Raw genomic sequence first — 26,317 nt, forward strand, 5'->3', positions numbered from 1 at the left:
CGAGCAGTAACATTTTGACACAAATGGTACCCATCTCTCAGACTGAGGAAGCTGTCTGCTGACCTGTGCACTGGTGCTCCTCTGCAGCAGGGAAGCACTTACCTCCCATTGGGTGGAGGCTGCTCAGGGTGTTGAGGTTCCCAGAGGAGGCAGTCTGCTGTAGGAGCTGCAAATAAAGCTAGACATTACACCAAAAAACAGAACAAGAGTGAGAGTGAGGGCTGGTTCTGCATCTGGGATAACTCTACAGCACAGCAAAGCAAGAGTGCAGAAGCCCCCAGAGAGAACAAAGTCAAACACACAACCCCAAGCCAACAGACATGCAAGTCTGACTGCATAGCTAGTGCCCTGGCTCAAAAGACCATTCTCTGGATAGTGAGACAAGCTCAAGTCTTGGTGCAGCAGAGTACAGCATAGTAAAGGACAGAACTAGCACAGAGATACAATCTGGACCCCAGCACAGCACACCTTGGTTCATGCCATTCCTAGTTTCTTTCTCTCTCCCATGCTCTCCTAGTGAGGCCAACACATCACATTCTTTAGGTTACAACCATCAACCAGTTGTTGTTGTTATTATTATTTTGAGACAGGGTCTAACTAATGATTATTATTATTATTATTATTATTATTTTGAGACAGGGTCTAATTAATGTAGCCCTGGTTGGCATTATTATTATTATTATTATTATTATTATTATTATTATTATTATTATTATTTTGAGACAGGGTCTAACTAATGTAGCCCTGGTTGGCTCCAAACTCAACATGTAGACCAGACTGGCCTTGAATTCAGAGACCCACCTGCCTCTCTTCCTCCCCAGTGCTAGGATTAAAGGTATACACCAATACATCCAGCCTTCCACTTAACTATTTTAAATGATCACATTGGATCATATTGTAGTATTTTAGGTGTGTGTGTACTATAGTACAGTACTACTGTACTATAGTAATTCTGGTTGCATGCTCCTGTGTGTGTGTGTAGTTGAGAGAAGGTCTCTCTTACTGTAGCTCTGGCTATCCTGAAATTCACTATGTAGATCAAGGTATCTTCAAACTCACAGAGATCTGCCTGTTTCTGTCCCCTGAGTGCTGGGATTAAAGGCATGCACCATCACACATGGCTAGAGATCATTTTCAAAGCATTATTCTGGCAGAAAACCATAATATTTCTCAATGTTCCTAGCAGTAAAACTAATTTAATCTATTGAAATATATATAACAACCCTTTACCCTTTTTAAAAATCTCATTTTAAAGGCATTCTAGTTAGAATAAACTGATAGTTCTAACATTTTAGAAATGGAAACCAGTAAGCATCAAATTAATTAAAACTTGGTATGTGTTAACAAATAATTACCTTTCTTGTTTCCATACATAAGCAGTATTTAAAAGAATAAAGAATAAATGACTGCATTCGTTATCCCTATATGAGCATTTCCAGACTACCCATACAGACTCAATGGTTTTGCCATTTATAGCTTCAGAGGAAACCTCTTTATCTGTAAAGAGCAGTCTGGCCAAGAACTCACTGTGGATCACAGGCTGACCTAGAACTCATGATCTTTCTGCCTTGATCTCCCAGGCACTAGAACTATAGTCATGTGCAACTATGGACAAAGATGCCCTTTCTTTTGTGACTCAAAAATCTAATAATCCCCTATAATATTATGATAAATTATAACATAACATCAATAATAGATTATAGATCTAGACCTTCTTTTAGACTGTATGACTCAAAGTCATTAACAGAGAAATCAACTAAAGGAAACTTATTCACAATTTGGGAAATGCAAATATGTACCTCTCTCATTTAATAGTATCCTAATTTTAATCTCAGAATCTTTCAGTCTGCTGAAAGATACATCTGTCATGTTTTTAGGGGACTTAATAAAGATTTTGATGGTGATCTCAACATCTTGTATAAAGAGACATGGAAAATGATGCTGAATAGTGAAGATTTTCTTAAGGAATTCTCTTAGAGGCAGGGAAATGAGATACTGGTAATTCTTTAAATTAAAATCAACATTTTACTTTAATTGTAACAAAAGTTTCAATATGGAACCATAAAATAGACTAACACGACTTAATGACAATGCCTACATTTTTATATACTATCTCTACATGTCCAACGTTGCAAATGACACTGCTTGTTAGCTAGAGACAGCAGAAGAAGAAACAGCTGGGAGCTTGCAAAGTCTGCAGAAAGCAAACCACAGAACTCACTGCTAAGTACTGGGGTCCAAGTGTGTTCAGACCAGCCAGGTTTCCCCACACAGACGCTGCGCTGATCTGCTGCATCTGCTGCTGGAGCTGCTGAGCCATTCTCTTCTGTTCTTTGTCCTTCTGGGTGTCGGCAAACTTTACCACCATTGGGGATGAGCAACCCTATAAACACCAAAACCAAAGGGTCAAATTCCTTCTTTTGGAGCCAGAAAGATGGCTCAGTAAGTAAAAATGACTGCTGCCAAACTTGATGGCCTGAGTGTGATCTCTGAAACCCACAGAGTGTATGAAGGGGAAACAAACCTCTATACACTGTTCTCTGACTGCTGCTGCATGCTGCAGACAGACACCTACAATTTACACCACTTCTTCCTGAGTCAAGGAAGAAATACTCCTTTGTGAAGATATGACGGCTGCATTCTATTTTTCACAAGTGACTCTTCTGACAGACAACAATGGCAAAGGCAATTTATTTCTAGTAATCATTTTCTGTTCATTTTTAAAGTGGGACGATTTTACTATGTTGCTCAGATTGACTCTGAACTACTAGGTTCAATGATTCTCCTGTCTTAGCATGAACTGCTGGACCTGTAAGCATTCATCATCATCTCTAGCTCCAATAAGGTAACTTTTAAAAGACTTATTTACCTTATTTTTACCTTATTTTACCTTGTTTTTCCACTTGGATGTATGTGTACCACATGCATCCAATACCCACAGAGGCCAGAAGAGGGTATTGGATCCTCTAGAAATGTAGCTACAGATGGTTGTGAGCTGCCATGTGGATGCTAAGAATCAAACACAATTCCTTTCCAAGAGCATCAGGTGCTCTGAACCACTTAGCCCTATGGTTTTAGAAATAGTATTTTACATCCTAAGGTAGACATTTTAAGTTCCAGGGTGATCTGGTGTTGTACACGCTCCTAGACTTTAACAGACAGCTATCTCTGCACTGTCAGGCAAGGGGTGTTTCTCCTCTTCCACCTCTCTGCTCCTTACCTCCATGGTTTGTGCTTGGTGCATTGCTTTGATAGCTGTCTGTGCCATGGTTCTTGTAGTAAAAGTCACAAATGCACAACCTGGCAGGAAAAGAATCAACGTTCCTTCATTTAGAGGCTTATCTGACAGACACTGACTGAACCATCTTAGCAATACAAATATGATCTTACTTTTCAGGGGTTCACAAACTTGTTCAGTAGATACACTTGTATCTCATGATAGGGTACTAAAAGCTACCAAGGGACAACGAATAGAAAGTTTTGAGGAAGAAGCAAAGAATCTCAGTTCATTCTGATAAGTAAATATGGAGAGAACAATTCCATTTTGGACATCAAGAGAAACTGAGGACAGAACTCCTTAAACAATATGGGAGTGGGGGGAGATCAACTAGAAATATTGACAAGATCGAGGTAGCAGGCCCAAGCTCTTCATCTATGGTGACTAGGGATCTGACTTACACTAGTCCAGTTAAATAAGAGACTGAAATTTAAGACAAGTATCTGTTTTAAAAGCTCTAAAAATGTACCACCTCTGCTCAAGCCATCAGGTCCCCGCAATATCCGGCACTCTTCAATCTGTCCAAACGAAGAAAACATGACTCGGATGTCATTTTCAGTACACTTCTTGGAAATCATACCAATAAAGAGCTTCCTGTCTTCCACAGCTAAAAGAGTAAAACACAAAAGGCTTATCACTAAAAGGCGAAGAGTTAAGAACCAAATCTCTTGGGTTTGAGCCTGGCCATGTCTCATACCATCCACTTCACAGATTCTAACACACATTTCTTCTTCCCATCATTTTATTTCAATGGTATAAAATTGCAACAGCCAATTATATGATATAAAAACGGTAATTTAAAATTATGCATATTTGGAAGCATTTCCATAGGATATGGAGAATTTGGGCTCTTGTTCAAGTTAAATTCACCCATTAGTGTGTGATTGATAGGCTAAGCCTGTAGATATTAAATATAAAGTTCTTAGTATTTTGCCTTGCCCTTAATATGTTTGTTCTAGAAGTACCATGAAAAGGCTTTCACACTTGATATGATCAACAAACAGAAGACACTTCAGTGAGAATTTCTCTTTTCCAATATTTTTTTGTTGTTGTTGTTTCTTTTTGTTTTTCCAGACAGGGTTTCTCTGTGTAGCCCTGGCTGTCCTGGAACTCACTCTGTAGACCAGGCTAGCCTCGAATTCAGAAATCCGCCTGCCTCTGCCTCCCAAATGCTGGGATTAAAGGCGTGCGACACCACCGCCCAGCCTTTTCCAATATTTTAAATTTTATTTATTTAAAAAAAAATGTCCTTACACTGTAAATAACATTTGGTCTTTTGTCCCCCACCTATCCCCCAACTGAACCCACCTCGATCAGGTATCTCTACATAGCTATGGCTGTCTCAGAACTTGCCATGTCCTGGAATTTTCTAGGATTGCCTCAGACTCACAGAGATCCTCCTGCCTGACTCCCGAGTCATTCTTTGTGTTTCTAACTGGAACTCTTGAGAATTTAAAATTAATGTTTTAGCCTCTGAGCTTTTTACAACATTGTTTATTTTGTTTAAATGAACTTTTATGAGCCAGCTACCATCCAATTTCAGGTGGAGTCTACTGTGGAACTTGTACAATTCCCACAATTTCATTCAAGAAGAACGGCACCAAGCGTAGCTGCCAGTAGGACAGCCCCGGAAAAGTCTGCCTGTTTTTTTTTCCCAAGTGGTTCTGAGAGAAACTGCCCTCTGAGCTTCCTGATGAACTTCCTGTTATTAGCTCATGAACTCATTAGACTTGTATTTTCTCAAAGAGTTCAGTTGTGGTAGTGAAACAAAGATTATTTCTAGCTTTTTGACCACTACCATTATGTTCCGCTTCTATGGATGATATTACAAGTCTGAATCCCATCTCTGGCTCCAAAAGTACCTGGGTCATAGCTTGTGGCTGAACTGCAGGATCATGGCACCTGCACTGACCATGGACTTGTCGCTACTGAGCTCAGAAAGCTCTCTCCTAAAGCACTAACAGGTCTTCTTCCCAGCTGCTCCACTTTACTCCTTAACCTTGTCTATAAGGATTATACTTTTCAAGGACATTCTATGTTTTCTGGGTCTCATGACTCAAGGGGTCTCAAACTCTAAATGCCTAGATCCACACTGTATACTCCCCCACATCTGGCAAATATGTCTGTCTGTCTATGTGTATGTATAATATTTTCTCTATTATTAACTCTATTTTTCTAGCTTAGTAAAACTTAAACAGAGGGCTGGTGAGATGGCTCAGTGGGTAAGAGCACCCGACTGCTCTTCCGAAGGTCCGGAGTTCAAATCCCAGCAACCACATGGTGGCTCACAACCATCCGTAACGAGATCTGACTCCCTCTTCTGGAGTGTCTGAAGACAGCTACAGTGTACTTACATATAATCAATAAATAAGTCTTTAAAAAAAAAAAAAACTTAAACAGAAAAGAGAAGAGGAGGGGAGGGGAGGGGAGGGGAGGGGGGGGAGGGGAGGGGAGGGGAGGGGAGGGGGGGGAGGGGAGGGGAGGGGAGGGGAGGGGAGGGGGGGGAGGGGAGGGGAGGGGGGGGAGGGGAGGGGAGGGGAGAAGAGAAGAGAAGAGAAGAGAAGAGAAGAGAAGAGAAGAGAAGAGAAGAGAAGAGAAGAGAAGAGAAGAGAAGAGAAGAGGAGAAGAGAAGAGAAGAGGAGAGAAGAGAAGAGAAGAGAAAGGAAGCTTACCATTGTTCTTTTCACTGTCAGCAGGCTTCATCTGTATAGGGTGATGCATCTAAAAAGAAAATCCCCTCGTATTATTCTCCAACCCCATTAATGGCTTTCAAAAATATAGACTTTAAAGAGTATACCAAAACAACAGCCTTTAGAATTTGCTCTGGACTCGTGTCTGCCTGATGATCTTAACGCAACAAAATACAAGAATAGACAGAATGTGAGTCATAAAGTTAAAATACAGAAAACTCTTGGCAGCGAGAACTACTTTTGGTTTATCTTCTTTGAAATGTTCCCTTTATATTCTCCTTTTCACAGTAATTTCCACAGCAAAGACCTTTCCTCCAAAATGCTTTTTAGTATGTGTCCAACATGCACAAGCACACCCCATGCACAAAAATAGACACCACATTAACTTATGAAAGCTCTTACCCCAGGGAGGACCTTCATGTTATGGAGAGCATTCTGAGCTTCTAATGCAGCTTTACGGGTGTAAAATGTAACAAAACAGCACCCTGAATAAACAAAATTTTGCAAAAACCAAATTAGTGCCTTGAAAACAGAATTCTTAGAATATTTCTATCCCTACACTACTGCTGAAGTTCAAAAAATGAATGAGCTTATTAAAACTGAGGGAAGAAAAGGTTGGGATGAAGGGTGTTACCTTTTGGGGGGGAGCTGTAGGGGTGCTGTACTGACAGGGTTTCTTTGTGTAGCCCTTGCTGTCCTGAAATTTTTGTACCCCAGGCTGACTTCCAACTCAGAGATCCACCTGTCTCTGCCTTCCAGTTCTGGGATTAAAGGTATGTGCTATGACCACCTGACAAAGGGAATGATTTTTTAAGCACCTTTCTTTGTTCCAGTCCATTATAGCTCTAGGTTTTATTTCTAGCTTCCTTGTAGTCAGCAGAAAACTTCTTTTGATGCTTCTGTAACTTCTCTGGGAAAATGCTTCCCCCCCCCCCCCCCCCGACAAGATCTCATATAGCATAGGCTGGCTTTGAATATCATACGTTATCAAGGATGTCCTTGAACTCCTGCCTCCACCTACTAAGAGTTTTGATTACAGTATACACAGTCATGCCTGGCTACGAGGCTCCCTTCACAAAGGTCATGTGCCATTCCATTTAACCTGTCCTACCACAAACTAGGTTAAGATGCTGAGAAAGAGGACCTAGCCACCAAGCTAGACACAGTTACTACTCTCGTAGCCTGGTTTTCTGGAATTCATTTTCTCTCTGCTTGCTCAGAATAAACTACTCCCTCTATCACAACCAATTTAAAAAATTTTATTTTATTATTTTATTTTATGTGTATGGGTGTTTTGTTTGTGTACCATATATGCCTGGTCCTGAGGAGGCCAAAAGAGGGCATTGGATCCCTTCGGACTGGATTTATAATCTGCTACGAGCCACTGTGAGAAGAGACCCTTTAATCCAAACAGTTCAGAGACAAAGGCCCGGGGATATCTTGGGTTGGAAGCCAATCTGGTCAACACAGCAAGTTCTAGGACCACCAGAGCTACAGACACCCTGTCTCAGACAAAACAAACACAAAAAAATTAAAACCCATTCATCTATACTCTGTTAAAAAAAACAAAACCCTGGCCTTGAGCAAGCCTATTCAATGGGTAAAAGTATTTGCTGGTAGTAAAGGGGCTCTGGTCAAGTCTAACCTTGAGTTCCGTTCCTGGGATCCACATAATGGAAATAACCTAGCATCTCAACTTGTTCTCTGACCTCCATATATTAAAATAATAATAATAATTAATAATAATAAAGCTCACCTTTGCTCTGAGGAGGGTTTTGGCTCCTATCCCTTAGGATGTTGATTTCATAGACAGCACCATACTGCTCAAAAAGCTCCCTCAAGTCTTTCTCAGACCAGGTCCTTGGAACCTGGCCCACAAACATCTTGATAGCATCAAGATCTGGTTGGTCTGGGTGGTCCAGGGTGCCGTTCATTTTCTTTGAGCTGCATGAGATAAAGTGAGAAGTTATTTATATTGCATACCAGAGGGTTTTTTTTTCCTCTAAAGATTTTCAACAACTTTTTGAAACATAGGAGAAAATCTACTTCATTCACTACTTCCACTTAACTTACCTGAATTTTGTTCATTCTACTAGATTCCAAACTAAATTCAGCACTGTGATTAAGACATACTAAGTTTTAAAGAAATTGACATCACGTCTTTTCTAATACGAAAGTTCTCAGAAACTATAAAGTTCCCAAAGATTGATCAGTTTGTTGTTACTTTTGTTTTGGTTTTTCAAGGCAGGGATTCTGTGTACCCCTGGATGTCCTAGAACTCACTCTGTATATCAGGCTGGCCTCAAACTCAGAGATCCAATTGCCTGTGCCTTACAAGTGCTGATATTAAAGATGTAACCATCACGCCTGGCTCTACATCAAATTTCAATACTATCTGGATACAACAAATAAAACAAACCTCTTAAGGTTGTATTTGTTATTTGTCTGTGTTTCCAGTAGCTGAGGTTGGAAGACACTCTGTGGCATCAGCTCTACCCCTTCTCCTTTATGTGGGTTCTGGAAATTGAATTCTTGTTGCCAGACTTGTGGGCAAGTATTTTATCTACCAAGCCATCTCATCAGCCCAATAAGGACTTTTAAATGTATGTAATAGTAACAAAGGATTAATAATTACAGGTAAGATTCAGGACTTTTTAACATATATAAATCAGACAGTCTCTGTTAAGTAGATGTTAGAAGAGATGTATTAATTTTCAAAATTCAAATTAAGAATTCACCAGAGGATGAATTCACTGGAGAGATGGCTCAGTGGTTAAGAGCACTGACTGCTCTTCCAAGAGGTCCTGAGTTCAACTCCCAGTGACCACATGGTGGCTCACAACCATATGTAATGGGATTCAGTGCCCTCTTCTTGTGTGTCTGAAGACAGCTACAGTGTACTCACATACATAAAATAAATAAATCTAAAAATAAAAATAAATCTAAAGAAAATAATTATAAAAAAATTCATCAGAATGATCACTTGGAAAGGTAAGCATATCATGCTTGTAAGTTGGTTCTATCTCTTACTAAACTGCCAAACTGACTGTAATGGAAGTTGCTGTCATCCTAGGTGTTTTCTGAATTATGTAACAAGTACTTGCTTTTTCTGAGACCTTGCACTGGATTTCCCAGCAACTACAGCCATTTCAAATTCCACATCTTCTTCCAGTCCTGACACCAAACACTCCTACGTGAATAAATGTATTCCCACTCTGCAAACTGTCAAGAACTTAAGGGCAATCTTGCATCATAAATGTTTCTTCAGAAGATACCACCAATTTCTAAGTCTTATCCACTATTTCAAGATCTTACATTTAAAATTTTTAATGCTGGGCGGTGGTGGCGCACGCCTTTAATCCCAGCACTAGGGAGGCAGAGGCAGGCAGATTTCTGAGTTCCAGGCCAGCCAGGGATATAAAGACAAACCCTGTATTGGGGAAAAAAAAAAAAAAACCCACAAAAATTTAACATCTCAACTTAACTATTTAAATTCTCAAAAACTGGCAAGGAATGTTTAATCTATGAAACCCATTTAACCTCTATGCCTCAATTTATACATTCTTTGTAAGTGAACACCCATAGATGGTATTTCTAATATCACTTTTGTTGAATCTAGCATTAATTAGTTATCAGGTGTGGTGTGTATGCTTGTAATTATAGCATTTGAGATGCAGCAGGATTGCCTCAAGTTCAAAACCAATTTGGGCTAAATACAAAGATCCTATCATTAAAAACAACAACAAAAAAATCAAAATGACATGCAGCTAACAGTTGCCCATGACTTATGGTTCTCTATAATTCTCCGTTTTAATTAGTCAGTGTCATTCTAGGTTATAAACAGTACTAAATTTCCATCTCTATTACACAGCCAAAATCTTCTGTCATCATGTGGCTCTAAATAACTTTCCCAAGAACGGGTAACTCTTCAAAGGTAGTAATGATTTTAATCTTGTTTACCCTTTTCTTTTTGTATTTTGAGACAGGCTGGTCACAAACTCACAGATATCCACCTGCCTCTGCTGGCATTAAAGGTGTGCAGTAGCACACCCAGCTAATCTTATCCCTTTTTATTTCCTGTGTAAAGTAGTATTGGGATGAACTCAGGTTTGTAGGCAAGCATTCTATCACTGAGCTGTATCCATAGTCTCCCTGCTCATTCCTTTAGCTACACCTGGTATAGTGAGTGGGCTTGGTTCATAGCTGTGTGAATTTCTTGCTAATGGTTCCAAGAAATTCTTTCCTTTTTTAAAAAAACATTTTTTAAATGTATGTGAGTGTGTGGTGTCTGCATGTACCATATGTGTCTGTCTGTGTGTCTGTATGTGTACCACATGTGTGCCTGGTGCCAGCAGGGGCTAGAAAAGGACATCAGAGCCCCTAAAACTGAAATTACAGACAGTTATGGCTACATGTGGGTATTGAAAATTGAACTTCATGTCCTCTGGAAGAGCAGCCAGTGCTCTTAACCACTGAGCCCTATCACTAGCCCTCAAAATCCTCTTATTTAAGCAATTAATCTCACCAAAATGAGTGTTATATACAGAGAGGACTCTCAACTTTGAGCACAGCTATTATACCCAGGTGTAGTAGAGCTCACTCATAATCCTGACACTTGGGAAGTGAAGGCAGGATGTTCAGGAAGAGTTTTGGCTACACAGACAAGTTGAAGCCAGTTGTGGCTATATGAGAACATGTTTCAAAACAACAACAAAGGACAGCTACCACTTCCTATGATTACACAGTTGCCACAGGATCAAGCTATTAAAAAGTTATTTTGGAAGCAAATGGGGAGGTAGCTCAATGTTAAAGTGCACACACAGGGACAGAGTTTGGGTATTCAGCATCTACAGAAAAAGCCTGGCAGTCCAGTCTAGCCTAATTGACAAGTTATAGGTACAGTGAGAGACCCTGTCTCAAAATGATGATGATGATGATGATAATAATAGCAGCAACCAGGCATGGAAGTGCAACCTTTAATTCCAGTACTTCAGAGACAGAGGTCATCATGGAATACAAAGCAAGTTGATAGTCAGGGCTATATAGCAAGACCTTGTCTCAATAAATTAATTGAACAAATATGAAGTGGAGAGCGATAGAAAAGCCACCTCTGGTCTCCACATATCTGTACATTAGTACCTATATACCACACATATGTTGAAAAACCCATCTTGGAATATACTGCCTTACTGGTTTCCTTTACACTATTAACTTATAACCATGGGTGGTGGAGGATGGTGGCATGCACCTGTGTTCCAGCGCCAGGGAGGCTGTGGCAAAATCTTGAGTTCAAGGAAAACTGAGGTTATACAGAGACACTGTCTGAAAACAAAGGGCAAGGAGGAGTGGGAGGAAGAAATATGGCAGGCCACTGTAAAAATATAACGGGTCTTCAGCATTTTAACCTTACTGTCCTAATAGAAACCAGGCTTTCATGATTTCCACCAAAAAAGATTTCCTCCCTCCAAAAAAGAGGACATCAGGGGCTGTAGAGATGGCTCAGTGGTTACCAGCACTGGCTGTTCTTCCAGGACTCCCATGGCAGCTCACAGCTGTCTGTAACTCCAGTTCCAGAAGATCTAGCACCCTTTCACAGACATGCAGAGCACCAATGCACATAAAAATAAAGAGAACTCTTTGAAAAGGCAACATTAAGTAGTGAAACAGTGGTGTCACTTCTTACAGTATGACCCTAACAACTTCATCAGTTTTAGTAGCACCGACCTTTCATTATGTTTTGATAAAGATTAACCAAACCCCAGTGATTCTCAGGGTATGTTAGAACAATAAGCTGACAGCTCTTTCTACAGAGAAAGAGGTTTATTCATTTATATTACAATAGAAGCTGCAACTACACAGGCTTGTCCTTTCCTCCCATATGTGCACACCATCTCTAACTTGATTATATGCCCTCTTCAGTGTGAAGCAAAAACATGGATAATATACACAAATTACAACTTAACTAAAACCAGTGGAAACTCAGGATCCCAGACAAACCTTTTTCTCTCCAAATTCTCCATCTCATCTTCTTTTGGGAGGAGGGGAAGGGGGTACTGGGATGATTGAGCCTAAGGCTTTGCACACACTAACAAGTACTCTGCCACTAGACTATATACCTCCTCTTCCTCCTTTTTTTTTTTTTTGAGACTGAGTCTTAGTAAGTTGTTAAAGATAGCCCTGAACTTACTCTGTAGAGCAGTAGTTCTCAACTTGTGGGTTTCAAACCCCCCGCTTTGGGTGAAGGGTATCCAATGACCCTTTCACAGTGGTGGCTTAAGACCATTGGAAAACACATATTTACATTATGATCCATAACAATACGAAAAATTACAGTTATAAAGTACCACCAAAATAATTTGATGGTTGGAGGTCACAACATGAAGAATTTATTTATAAATAAATAAATGTAAAAACAAAGAGAAAAGAAAAACTTGGTGTATTTTCTTGGCATTCGTGGAAGAGAAGCAACCACATAAATAAATATATATTCAGAGGGTCACAGTATTAGGAAGGTTAAGAATCACTGCTGTAGAACATGGCCAGTTTTTCTCCTCACTCAGAACTTCCTGTTTCGGCCAGGCAGTGGTGGCACACACCTTTAATCCCAGCATTTGGGAGGCAGAGGCAGGCGGATTTCTGAGTTCCAGGCCAGCCTGGTCTACAGAGTGAATTCCAGGACAACCAGGGCTACACAGAGAAACCCTGCCTTGAAAAAAACCAAAAGAAAAAGAAAAAAAGACTCCCTAGTGCTTTTATCAACAGGACCAGCTTCAAATCCTTTCGAAACTTTTAAGCCCATCTCGTTCGTGACCAACCTGCTTTTTTGTATATCAACTCCACATCTACAAGAATTATCAGCCGGGCATGGTGGCGCACACCTTTAATCCCAGCACTCAGGAGGCAGAGGCAGGCGGATTTCTGAGTTCGAGGCCAGCCTGGTCTACAAAGTGAGTTCCAGAACAGCCAAGGCTACACAGAGAAACCCTGTCTCGAAGAAGAAGAAAAAAAAAAAAAAACCAAAAAAAGAATTATCAAAGTCAGTGCTATGTGAACCAAGGCCCAAAGACCAGAGCCAACTTTTAATTAAACTTTTTAGAATTCCCTATTCACAAAAATTGAAATTAAGCAATTATGAATTAAAACTGCTAATAATGACAAATACAAAATAAGCTTACATATCTCATTATTTATTTAATTTAACATCCCCCTCCCCCTGCATGGTGTTTCTCTGTGTAGCCCTGGCTGTCTTGGAACTCACAAAAACCCTCTTGCCTCTGCTTAGCAAGTGCTGGGACCATTGACTAGCCACATCTAATTTCTTATAGGAAATATTTTACCACGGAGTAAAGAATGAGGTAGTCCACCAATTTGAAAAGTACTACTTAGATGGTTCAAATTTTCAGACAGACTCAACATGCTCTAGATATCATGAGCTACAACCATTCACTGACTCATTCCTGCTTCCAATATTTACTTGGCACTTATATAGGTCAACACACTGTTAGACGTGGTATACATTGATAAATAACAAAAGCATTGTATAATGAATAAGACAGAATTGTTTTTGCTTTTGTTTTTCGAGACAGGGTTTCTCTGTGTAGCCCTGGCTGTCCTGGAACTCACTCTGTAGACCAGGCTGGCCTCGAACTCAAAAATCCGCCTGCCTCTGCCTCCTAAGTGCTGAGATTAAAGGCGTGCACCACCACTGCCTGGCAATAAGACAGAATTGTATACATTTGAAAATGCCAAAATAAAACCCACAATTTTGTGTGCTAACTTGAAAAAAAAAAGTTTTTTACTTATATACATAAATTAAGAATTTTCTGTTTCACATGAATGGATGATCCAGGAAGCCAACAGATATAAGTGCTGGGAACTAAAGTTGAGTCCTCTGAAAGAGAGGAAATTAACCACTGAGCTATTTCTCTAGCCCTAACTAGATTAAAAAAAAAAAAAAAAAAAAAAAAAAGACTAGAAAAAAAGAAAAGAAGGTGGGGAGAGCAATCAATGATACAGCTCAGTGGATAAAGGCCCTTGTCGCCAAGCCTGACAGCTTGGGTTTGCTCCTCAGAGCACACATAGTGGAGGAGGTTGTCCTGTGTCCTCCACAAGCATGGTGTCATACGCCTGTAATCCTAGCACACAATAGGAGAAAGCAGAAGCAGACCAATCTGTACTGAATTCTAAGCTAGCCAGAGCTACACTCAGATCCTGTCTACAAAACAATTAATTTGATTAAATATTACTTTTTAAAGGAGGTTGGTAAGATGTGATAGCTCAGTAGATAAAAGTAGCAGCCACCAATCCGAGCTCAAACCCCAGAATTTATGTTAGGATTGAACCAACTCCAATCACATGCTTCTATACACATACATGCATAAAGAAACGTATTAAAAAAACAAAACGAACAAAACAAAACAAAAAGAAACGGATTAAACCCTTTTTAACATGGGGGTGGAGTTGATGTCCAGTCAGGGCACTCAAGCCCAATCCCTGCAATCTACACGTAGGAGGACATTCAAATTAATTTCCTTACATTGTCCTTTGGCCTCCACACAGTACTAACTACATACATACATACATACATACATGTAAAAAAAGGTAAGTATTCCTAAGGCACTGGATATGGTTCCTACAGACAGACAGACAGACAGACAGAGAAAAGAAGAAGAAGAAGAAGAAGAAGAAGAAGAAGAAGAAGAAGAAGAAGAAGAAGAAGAAGAAGAAGAAGAAGAAGCAGCAGCAGCAGCAGCAGCAGCAGGAGGAGGAGGAGGAGGAAGAAGAGGAGGAGGGAAGGAGGAGGAGAGGGGAGAGGAGGAGAGGAAAAGGGGAAGGGGGGAGACATGGGATAAAGGAGAAAAGGGGAAAGGGAGAGGAAAAAGTTAAGTTTCCCTGTAGGTTAATACCTCCAGGTAGAATATTCATCTAGCATGCTATAAACCAGGATTCAATCCCTAGCATGATTGAAAAAGAAGAAAAGGCCCAGTAAGCAATGTGCCCGTTGTGCAGGCATGGAGACCTGAGTTCAGATTCCCATACTCATTTAAAGAGATGGGTATTGGGGAGCACTCTGTGACCCAGCACTGGGGAGCATACAGACAGAGCTCACTGGTCAGTCACTCTAGCTCAAACACTGAGCTTCAGAATCAGCAAAAGAGAGGAAGACATCTTGGCATCAATCTCTGGCCTCTACATGCACCCAAACAGGTATGCACAGCCAAATACAACCCTGTGCGCACACACATACATACAGCCCTCAATAATTGTCAAAAGTTTTCATTATTTTGTCACTCACCTGTCATTAGTAGTTGATTTCCTCTTTGCTCATTATACAAATAGAAAAAATTTCCAGACACCCACCCATTTACCTTTTTAGCAAATATAAATTCACATTACATTCTAAAGTTAGCTACCTCCCAGTTTCAACAAATCCCTAGCATATACTGTGCTATGGAAAGGAAGGTAGAAAGAGAATGCATGTAAATTTAAAGGGTTCAGAAAAAGGAGTCTGTGTTGCTGACCAGGTATTTTTCTTGTGAGAACAAGACAGAAAATGTATATGATGTATGGAAATAATTTTAGTTTGGATAAAGGGAGACCTGTCACTAGATACTAAATATAATTTAGAAGCAGTCCTCTTCCCTGAAGTTTGGAGAAAATGTCAAGGTTTTGATTTTGTAAGATCTCCCTCTAGCTGCCACCCTCAAAAAAAACAAAACAAAACAAAACAAACAAACAAACAAACAAAACAAAACAAACAAAATACCTCATGTTCTTACTATGGTGTCAGAATACCAACACCACCATTATATGGTTCTATGAAAGACTGAGCAACAATCTGCCTCAGAAAGTAATACTAAACAAGTGAAAACACTACACTTAACAAATTATTTAGCAAATATAAAAATTCTGTGTTACTTGGTATGGTGGCTAAGCATACCTTCAATCCCAGCACTATCAGAGTAGGAGGCAGACCTCTGTGAGTTCCAGGCCAGGCTACCTTATGAGATACTGTCTCAAAACAAAAACAAAACAGAAGATGTGGCTAATGACATGGCTTGAATTGGAAAAGGGGTATAGGCCAAGGATTTGAGATGAACTAGGAGAAATGATACATGACATATAGGACTGAACACCTAAGAGCCATGAAGGACAGAGAAAAGAATAGAGAACTTAAGAAAGAAAATGCACTTGGGAGTTAGAGAACAGAAATTAATAGAACAGCCGGGCGTGGTGGCGCATGCCTTTAGTCCCAGCATTCGGGAGGCAGAGACAGGTGGATTTCTGAGTTCGAGGCCAGCCTGGTCTACAAAGTGAGTTCCAGGACAGCCAGGGCTACACAGAGAAACTGGGGGGGGGGGGGGGGGGGGGAGAAATAAATTAATAGACCAGAAGGAAGTGAAATGATTAGGAACCAAGATAGATAAAGAGGTAGGTTTGACAGACTTAGAAGATGAATTTTCTGTGATACACAAAGAGCTTGGTTTTTATTTCAATCTAAGAAATCCTTTTTCTTCCCTTCCTATTGCTTTTAAAACAGAGTTACACATATAACTCAGGCAGGCCTTGAACTCCCTATGTTGCTGAGAATTATTCTGAACTCCCATTTCTCTCTCTAGTCTTTAGCTTCCAACTGCTAGGATTACAGATACGTACTACTATTCTCTGCTATTCTAAATCTTAATTAAGAAAATGATCAGACTTTTCTTTAAAAAAAAAAAAAAAGTCCTTGGCAAGCCAGCTGAAACTGTGCACAACTGTAACCCAGGACCAGGCAAGTAAAGGTGAGTGCATCATGAGCTTAAGACCAACCTGGGCTTAAGCTGACAGTCTCAAAAATAGAAACAAAATGAGCCAGGCATGGCAGTGCAAGCCTTTAATGACAGCACTCCTGAGGCAGAGGCAGGCAGGTAGGTACATATGAGTTCAAGGCTAGCCGTGTCTACATAGTAAATTCCAGGACAACCAGGGCTACAAAGTGGGCCTTGCATACCCCACTTCCAAATGTGTGCACGCATACATATATCAAAAGACAAATCCTGGGAATAATCTAGAAGAAATAAATTAGGGTGGAGAGAGACTATGGAAAGCAGGGGAAATCTCTCTAACGGTGCTGCCATTTTCACCTTTAAATCATGATCCAGTAGGATCAGGAGCTTTAGGAACTCTAGGTGAGGAAGAAAAACTGAGTCATGGATTCTAACGTACATAATTTGGGAAATTGTTTTTCTGTAAGGAAGACATCGGACAAAGATATCTAATAGACAGGTTTAGAATCAAGTTAAGGGGCTGAGGGCAGTTAAAGAATGTAGAGAGTCCTGAGAAACATAGAAGCTAAGAAAAGAGATTATCAGTGAGAGAGCCAGAGGCTCAGGGCTCTGACCCTTTGAACTCCATTTCTTGAAGTGTAAGCAAATGAAAAGAAGAGCTACTGGGAGATTTCGCCATGACCAAAGGGAAGAAGCAGAGAGACATGAGCAGAACAGGAAGCAGGGTATCATAATGTACCACTCATTCATATGGAAGTGGGATCTAGTGACGTGGAAGTATATGCTACTCACTGATACCTGGTCTAGCCACCCCCCTCCAAAAAAGAGTGTTGTGTTCAAGACTGATATCATTTCTCTTCAGCAAGCAAGTCCTGACCTCTCTCAACTGAGTTCCTGTCTGTAGAATAGGGAGGGCGAAAACCAAAGCAGTTACCTTATAAAGCTTTGGTGAAGACAGACCACAAAACCAGATACAAATGATTTTGGATATTAGACATGACAACCTCTGGCTAATTCAAAATACCCACAGCAAATCCATTTATTTCAAACTTCAATGTACATTTAAAAACTACACATTATACTTAAAATACAGTCTTGAACCTTACTTTAACATAAAAATTAACCCGGATTTTTAAATTCCCAGTGATGTTCATGCAATGGTTTGGTCACAGATTTCATAATAGAATCGTGGGTTAGTTTAACATCTTTAAACAATTAAAGGAACTGGGCTGAGGTTGGTAGCTCAATAGGTAGAGTGCTTGGAAACCCCAAGTTTGAATCCCAGCATAAATTTTATATAAGCTGGAAGTAGAAGCAAATGACAGTCACATCAATTTAAGAGGCCAGCCTGGGATACATGAGACCCTTTATGAAGAAAGCAGAGAAGGATAAAAAAAAGGGAGAGGGGAGAGGCTGTATGGCTGGAGTGTACCTCAGAACATTTGTCTGCTCAGTGAGCTAATTTCTAGCACAAAAAGAAAAGGCCAAAGGAGGGAGGAGGAACACACTAGAAGGCTCAACAAGAGGCAGCAGCTAAACAGAAAGAAACTGCTTAGAACACAAAGACAATCTGAGCCACAAACTCCAATCTTAGCCATCATATATTCTGAGATACAGGCACACTTTGTGTGCTAAATCTTGAAAACACTGTAAATCATCCTTTTAACTATTGCTAAAAATATTTGGTAGCAAAGAACTGTCATTTTTAAAAAGCATATTTAAATTACTATCTGGAGGACTACAGAGAAGGCATACAAACTAGTTTAACATAGCAATGTGGCTAACTTCAAAGCTCTCAAAACTATCTCACAAAATATTTGCTATTACTCACACCTGTCCTGTGTGATTTGAACAGAGAGGCCAAACTTTAAAGATTCACACCTAGGGAACGTTCTCCCACTTAACATTCTTGGTTTTCAATAAAGGTGCATAAAACCAAGGACACTGATTAAAATAACAAATAATACACAACTGAGGTGTGATGTGAAGTGGAGGATGTAAATGGGATCCGTCTCTACCAAGTCCAGAACTCAGGTTCCCTAGCCCAACTCAGGGTCAGGTTAACGTTTTGCCTAGCTAGCATTTCTGCAACCACAATTTATTTGAGCAAACTGCCGATCAAAAATGATATCATTTTGTTTTACTGATTGTTGTTTTAATGATGAGGATATGCTAATATTATTGAAATTACATGCTGAATTGTATTTTCAATTAGCAAGAAGATAGGAGAAAATGAAAGTTCAGCATTATCTTCATAATATACTGTATGTATGCAAAATACATTACATGTAATACTAAGTAATATACATAACTACCAGTGTTCTCTGTGACAAGAGCTTAAGAATATATCGTAGTTAAAAACTAGTGGGGTATGGTTACACTTGTCTATAAACATAGCACCTCAGCAGATGTGACAGAGGATCATGAGGCCAGTCGAGCTACAGAGGGAAACTAGCTCAAAAAATAGCAATCAGGTCTGAGGATGACGGTGGTTTCCTAATATACACAAAAGCCCTGGGTTCTAATGTCTGGCAAACCGAGCTTTGTGGCTCATGCCTGCAATCCCAGCACCCAGGATGTAGAAGCAGAAGGATCAGGAGTTCAAGGTCATCTTCGGCTACAGAGGGAGTTCCAGGCCAGCCTGGGTTACACAAGACCCTGTCTCAAAAAAAAATAAAAAGTAAGTAAATAAAAATAAAAACAATGAATAACAAAATATTTAATTCCCAAAGGGTTATTTAACTATTGCATACCCACTCAAAGCAGTAAAGCCAGTTTAAAAAACACCTTGGAATCTGTCGTATGGCTAAACACTCTACAGTTTTTAGAGATGGGAGCCAGTACACTTGAACTGATGTTGCTAGTCATATATCAAGTGTACCCTCATGCAAAGAACTTAGTTTCATCCTGGAAGCAATTAGCAGTTATAAGAATTAGACTAAGTAATTAAAATTAAATGCAGACTTTCTAAAGAAGTTTCTTTTAAGGGACCGGTTTCACCAAATAATAATAACAGCCCAGTTCCCTCTGCTTATGATAAAAATAGGACAACAAAAATACTTACACAGGACTGGAATTCAAAGAGCAATGATCCACCATCATTTCTGGAAGGAAATCCAACTTAAACGCAGCCATCACCTCACTCTCCCCTTCAGAAGCCAATGATAATAACTTGCTGCACTTGTCTGATCCACAAATATACACAGCTTTAGCTTCCTGGGCCCCACAAAAAACACAAAGTGGAAACGGAGCTCAGGGAAACCAGCAGTAAGTGCCACAGAAAGAGGCAGGTCTGGGGAAGGGGCAGGGAAAGGGAGTGCTGGACTGAAATGGGGATGCGGCCATGTGAAGGGAGGCTCGGCTCAGCACACAATCAAAGTGCTGATGCACCAGGCTTGTTTTGTGTGATTTTCCCTGGCGAAGCAGTACTAAGTGCACTGTCAGATAAATTGTGTGTCAGATTCATGAAGATAGTGTAGCCAACAAAGCAGAAGAAACACAAACTTGTTTCACATCATCCAAAGTCCTCCCTATAAATCAGTATTTAAGGCCGCACAGATCTAAAATTACCTGAAGGAAAAAGCAAATAGGCAAACAAAACAACAGCAACAACAACAACAACAAAAAGTAACCAAGAAACCTACCTCACCTCATGTGGTGACAACACTTTTAAAGAGCTAATTGTTGGCCTTGGGTTTAAACTTAGTCTCTATGTGTTGAAGACAGCAATAAACACGGTTCAAATTAATCCCAACAGCCACAAAAGAAGGAACAATTTGCTATTACTCACACCTGTCCTGTGTGATTTGAACAGTAAGACCAAGAGAAGCAGGCTGTTGGAGAAACTGGCCATCTAAACCCTGCTACTGACCAACTACTTCTGCCAGACTGGCCCTGTTCTTTTTAGTAGTGCTAAGGATAAAGCAATAAATCAGTCGCTCATCAGACAAGCCTTTTAAAAACCCTGGGTTAGTATCACTCATTAGGTGGACACAGGCAAAATATGTTTACTACTTCTGAATCTTTACTAGAAATTAAAAGGAACAGTAATATTATATATTATATTATGTAATAACAGTAATATTCTGCGCGTGTGCACGCACACACACACACACACACACACACACCCCTTACCATGTAGCCCTGGCTGTCCTAGAACTTGATCTGTAGACTGGCCTGGCCTCAAACTCAGAGATCCACCTGCCTCTGCCTTGAAAGTATTGGGATTAAACATGTGCCCCACTAATCTACTGACTTTTCTAATAAAACAAAAAAACAAAAGCCAGTAGTGATCATTAAAAAAAAAAAAAAAACCAACAAAAAACCAAAAAAACCACACACATACACACACACACACAAACCAAACCACCTGTCTATTACGGTGTCTATTAGGGACACAAATTCAAACCATAGGGAAGGAAAGCTTAATGCAAGCTAACTCTCTCCATTTCCTCACCTCCTTAAGGCCTAGGGGCTTAAGTCAGTGGCTGACTTACCTAGCCTGTATGTATAACAACACGGCTTCAATCCCTAGTGCCAAAGGGTAAAGACACTGTTGCTGAAACCAAGATGGATGAAAGCAAGAATAAAACTCCAGTATGAGCTGTTGAGATGGATATACTTAGCAACCAAGGCAGATGTGTGCTCCCTTCTCAATTTAGATCCATGTCCCCCTAAACAACAAATGGTGGCATTTCAATATTTAGGCAGATTCTAAAACTTAGCTCTGAGGGCCCTCAAATTTCACAGGCTTCCTTTCCATTTTTATCACTGGAGTTGTCTTACTTCAAAGATTTCCCTTCACCCAAGCTCAGTTCACAACACAGGAAACTTTGAAGAATGCTATATTCAGCTTATAAAAGAAGCAAAATGAAATGGGGCTGGTGCTACATGCCTGTCATCCTAGCATTTGGAAGGTAAAGGCAGTTCAAGGTGAGCCTCTGCTACACAGCAAATTCAAGGGCAGCTAGGAATAACAAGAGACCCTATCTCAAACAATCGAAGTAAAATGCACAAATTCCTAAACCATAGAAGGAAGGAAGGAAGGAAGGATAGCATATTGAGAGGTAGTTCTAATCTGTAACAATGGCTGATGCCTATCTACGCCTGACCCAGGAAAGTTGGAGCTAGGTTTTCTCTTCAAAGCTCACACATAACCATTCCAATACTAGATCTTTAACAGAGAATGGTTTTTAAACTTTGTCAAAGGTCTCTGAAGATCAATTTTGCAGATGGAAGTAGCAAAAGCATGCCCAATTCCACTAAAAGGTGAAGCATAAATAAGTGTCAGCTGAGAAGAGTTTTCAAATAATACACAGTCCAGTTCACCAACCCTCTAGATTGTAGGTACTTAACCCTAGCTGGGACTGCATAAGTAACTGGAAGGTCTGTTCTCTTACAATCGCTGCAACTGGAGCCTCATCCTAAAGTTATATGGCCCAAGAAAGAACTTGATGAGTCAAAGATCAAATTAGACTTTTTAATTTAAAAAAATTAGAATTAATTAGAATTAATTTAAGGAAGAATCAAGTTTCAAGAAATCCTGCTGGTTGTCACTATATTTCTTTTTTTTTTTTTTTGGTTTTTTTCGAGACAGGGTTTCTCTGTGTAGTCCTGGCTGTCCTGGAACTCACTTTGTAGACCAGGCTGGCCTCGAACTCAGAAATCCGCCTGCCTCTGCCTCCCGAGTGCTGGGATTAAAGGCGTGCGCCACCACGCCCGGCTACTATATTTCTATATAATTCATTAAAAGCATACACATTCTGTGAGTTTGAGGCCAGACTGATCTACAGAGCTGGTCACTTTAATTAGAACCACATTATCTATCAAAGGGAAGACGAGAAGAGTACTTAAACATGGAGAACATAACTGAACCTCTGGGGACTGCACAACTTCTGAAAGGATATATATTCCCTATGACACTCTGATTAAGCCTAGGGCTAAGAACACTTGATTTTTAACCCACCTGACAGAATTTTTATTCAAAAGAATTCTCTGAAAGTTGCTTAATAAGTTTTTAAAGAAAGCAGGGAGTGGAGGTCCTATAATTTCTGTGCTTAAACACTGCTATTAAAATCCATTTTATGATTCAAAAATCTCTAATATGGAAATGTTACTCCATGGAGAAGAGTGTCTCTTTTAGGCAGGTCCCAAGAGCTAGCTCAGTATAATTAAATTCAATGAACTTGTGGGAAAGAGAAATAATTTTTAATTAACTCAGTTTTTAAAAAAGGTTTATAACACTAGTCAATAGTAAAAATTATGAATGTAAAAATACAGATATTAAGGAAATTAATAACTAAAAAAGTCAGTTATTCACAGAAAATAACCCTTAATTGAAAATACAATCGTTGCTTACATATACTCCCATATACTCCCACCAGGAACAAGGGGTGTGGAAATAAATGTAAATGAGGAAAATACCTAATTAAAAAGGGGGGGGGGGGGGAACAAGGGGTGGCAGGTGGTTTAACTTAGGGTCTGCTGTTAAGAGGGTTAACCTATCCTCTGCCTCCTATGCCTTTCATTCTGTGTAGCCTACCCTCCCCAACCTGAAACCTGCTTGTTCAGGGGTGGAGCTTGCCGCTAATCGTTCTGCCACTCCCACTGCTGGAGCCTGCCGCTTTGCTGTTCCAGAGCATACACCCTGCTACTGGACGCCAGGATTATTTGGCAGGAAACGGGCCCCTTCCCCTCCTTCTTAACTGAGTGTCGGAATAGTAAAATTGAGCTTTGATCAGAATGACTGTCTTAGCTACATCTTCCTTTCGCGCCGCCTAGCCCCCCTCCCAGTCTTCTCGGTTTCTAAGACGCCTTTCCAGACTAGAACCCAGACATGTGAGCCGCTGGCCGGACACAACAATTCTGGATATATCTTATTTCCTTTTGTTGTTGTTTTTAAGACAGGGTTTCTCTGTGTAACAGAAGCTGTTCTAGAACTCACTCAGGCTAGCTTTGAACTCACAGATCAAACTGCCTCTGTTTCCCTAGTGCTGGGATTAAATCCCAGCTTGGCTTATTTCCTTATATGTCTGTTTAGTCTTAAACATTTTTAACCTGGTTTTTTTTTTTTTTTTTTTGGAGGCAGGTTTCTCTTATCCCTGGATACTAGAACTCACCTTGTAAACAAGGCTGGCCTCAAACTCAGAGACCCACCTGCCTCTGCCTCCAAAGTGTTGGGATTCAAGGAGTCCCACCATGCCCAGGTTTCTAGTGTTTTTGTTTGTTTTTCAAGACAGAGTTTCACTGTGTGGCTCTTGGCTGGCCTCAAACTCACAGAGATCCACATGCCTCTGTCTGGATTGTTGGGATTAAAGGCAAGCACCAGCAACACTAAGTTTCTAAGCTCTTTAAAAATATATATATATAAATTTATTTTATATATGTGAGTACACTGTTGCTGTCTTCATGTACCCCAGAAGAGGGCACTGGATCACATTACAGATGGTTGTGAGCCACTATGTGATTGCTGGGAATTGAACTCAGAACCTCGCTGAACCATGTCAGCCCTTCTAGCTCTTTTAAAAAGCCTGATTCTGACATGGCTGGAACAAGCAGCATTCGATATAACATAAGAATCAACATCAGGCACTTTTATTTTTTGCAAAATTATGAAAGAATGACTTTTATTTTTGTGCGTGTGGTTTTGTTGTTGCAGCAAAAATGTGAAAGAATTACTTTAGAGCAAAAGGCCTTTCTGAGTTTTTAACAGGAATTAGACAATGGTGGAAATTCTGCAGGGGAGTGTATGTGAAGAGAGAAGAAATACATTTTAAAAATTGCCTCAAGTCTAAAATAATGCATGAAGAAGGACTGTTCGGTGCGGAAACTAGTAAATTTCCCATGTACTAGATACTGAGAAAGTAGGAAAAGGAAGAATAACCAGAATTTATTCTGAAAACGATAAAGTTTTGTTTCCTTCCCCTGGTTTTTAATCATTGCTCCTCTCATCCTTCTTGATTAGCACCAAATACAAAGATGAACAGAGACCCTGCTCTGTGCTTAGTCTTGGCCTCCATCCCCCACCCCACCCCACCCTCCCTCATCAGCTTGTTTGGCTTTTGAGACAGGGTTTCCCTGTGTAGTTCTGGCTATCTTGGAATTCATTTTGTGGAGTAGGCAACCTCAAACTCAAAGATTCTCCTGCATCTGCCTCTTGAGTGCTGGGACTGCAGGTGTGTGCCACCACCGCCAGGCTCAAGGGTCATTTTAAAACATCAACTGGAAGTTGGAGAATTAAAGATATTTGCCCCCAAATCTCACAACTAATAACAAGTCTCAGAGGCTGAATTTCAGTTGGTATGGTTAGGTATTAGAATATTAATTAGAATATTAACCAGAATAATCATTGTTGTTTTCTTTTTATGTTTGAGATAGGGTCTTCTGTATCCCAGAATAGCCTGGATACTATGCAGCAAAGAGTGACCTTGAACTCCTGACCCGCCTGCCTCCCTCCACCTCCCCAGTACTGGGAATTACAATCATACCAAACCTGTGTAGCTTATGAGGTGATGCGGATGGAAGTTAGTGATCTGCAGGTTCTAGACAAGCACTCTGTCAAGTGAACTATATCTCCAGCCCCTCCCCTGGTATGGGGCAGGAGGCTACAGAAAAGCTAAAGGGTAGAGAGAACACTGCTATTTCCCCCCAAGCAAATTCCCTAAATAGGTAGGTAGCAGGCATAAATTTTTAAAAGGCAGTCAAGTTTCTGACTTTGTAAATTTATCTTGGTGGCCCTAGGGTGGTGGTGAACCACTAAAACCAAAATAATCAGAAAATGAGAAAGTAACTGAGGGTAAAAGCAAAGAGAGAAACCACAAAACCGACTTGCCTTATTTTTAAACATTATCGAACAATCTTGTAAGTAGAGATTGATTCCGTACTGCCCCAGTTCCTACAAACTTCCATTTATAACTCCTTCCAGCTGTACTTTGTCTAGTTAGTCAGAGTGCTGCTCAAAGTCAGCAAGGACAATGTTTGTCTGAAAAGTGTAAGATGTTTCAAAGAGCAAGCTAGACCTGGAACTACTTTCTCTGAAAACAAAAACTCTTCTTAACTAGCACAGAACATGTGCTCAAGTTTGTGTGTTTCAACTTCTTTTTCAGTGATTGGGACTGAGCTTCTTTAAAAAAGAAAAAAAATTGTAATAAGGTTTCAATAGGTTAGTCAGGCTACCCTACAACTTGCAATCCTCCTACCTCAGCCTCCCAAATAGCTGGGATTAACAGAGGTTTTGTTTTGTTTTGTTTGGGGGGGTGGGGGGTGGGGTTGAGACAGGGTTTCTCTGTGTAGCCCTGGCTGTCCTGGAACTCACTCTGTAGACCAAACTGGCCTTGAACTAAGAAATCCACCTGCCTCTGCCTCCCAAGTGTGCCACCACACCCGGCAACAGAGTTCTCTTAACTGTTTTCATATTGACCAAATTAATTTATAGTCAATAAAGTAAAGATGTTTCCAATAATTATAAAAGCAAAACTCATACTAAAAGTAGCAACAATAATTTGTACAACCAGGCATGATGGAGCACACCTTAACCCCAGCATTTAGAAGGCAGAGTAGGCAGATCTCTAGTTTTAAGGCTA

At 40.2% G+C, this 26,317-nt stretch overlaps 1 protein-coding gene across 10 annotated transcripts in view; it reads right to left on the minus strand.

Moving 5' to 3' along the window:
- Celf1 (CUGBP Elav-like family member 1) overlaps positions 1-26,317 on the minus strand; it is a 78,436-nt gene that overhangs the window by 12,306 nt on the left and 39,813 nt on the right. For 4 of the 10 annotated variants that reach the window (XM_021154700.2, XM_021154745.3, XM_085834695.1 and 1 more), the window contains exons 2-9: positions 19,801-19,952; positions 7,724-7,911; positions 6,370-6,452; positions 5,950-5,998; positions 3,750-3,884; positions 3,221-3,300; positions 2,222-2,383; positions 103-178 (exon numbers count right to left, since the gene is read on the minus strand). In XM_021154700.2, the coding sequence (XP_021010359.1) occupies positions 103-178; positions 2,222-2,383; positions 3,221-3,300; positions 3,750-3,884; positions 5,950-5,998; positions 6,370-6,452; positions 7,724-7,911; positions 19,801-19,871 (844 nt within the window). In that variant the 5' untranslated portion in view covers positions 19,872-19,952. The remainder of the gene's footprint in view (positions 1-102; positions 179-2,221; positions 2,384-3,220; positions 3,301-3,749; positions 3,885-5,949; positions 5,999-6,369; positions 6,453-7,723; positions 7,912-19,800; positions 19,953-26,317) is intronic. The other 6 variants (XM_021154712.3, XM_021154717.3, XM_085834698.1 and 3 more) reach the window with 2 other exon arrangements.

Source organism: Mus caroli, unplaced genomic scaffold, assembly GCF_978045245.1.
Source record: "Mus caroli unplaced genomic scaffold, Mus_caroli_1 scaffold_2, whole genome shotgun sequence".
NCBI classification, from domain to species: domain Eukaryota; kingdom Metazoa; phylum Chordata; class Mammalia; order Rodentia; family Muridae; genus Mus; species Mus caroli.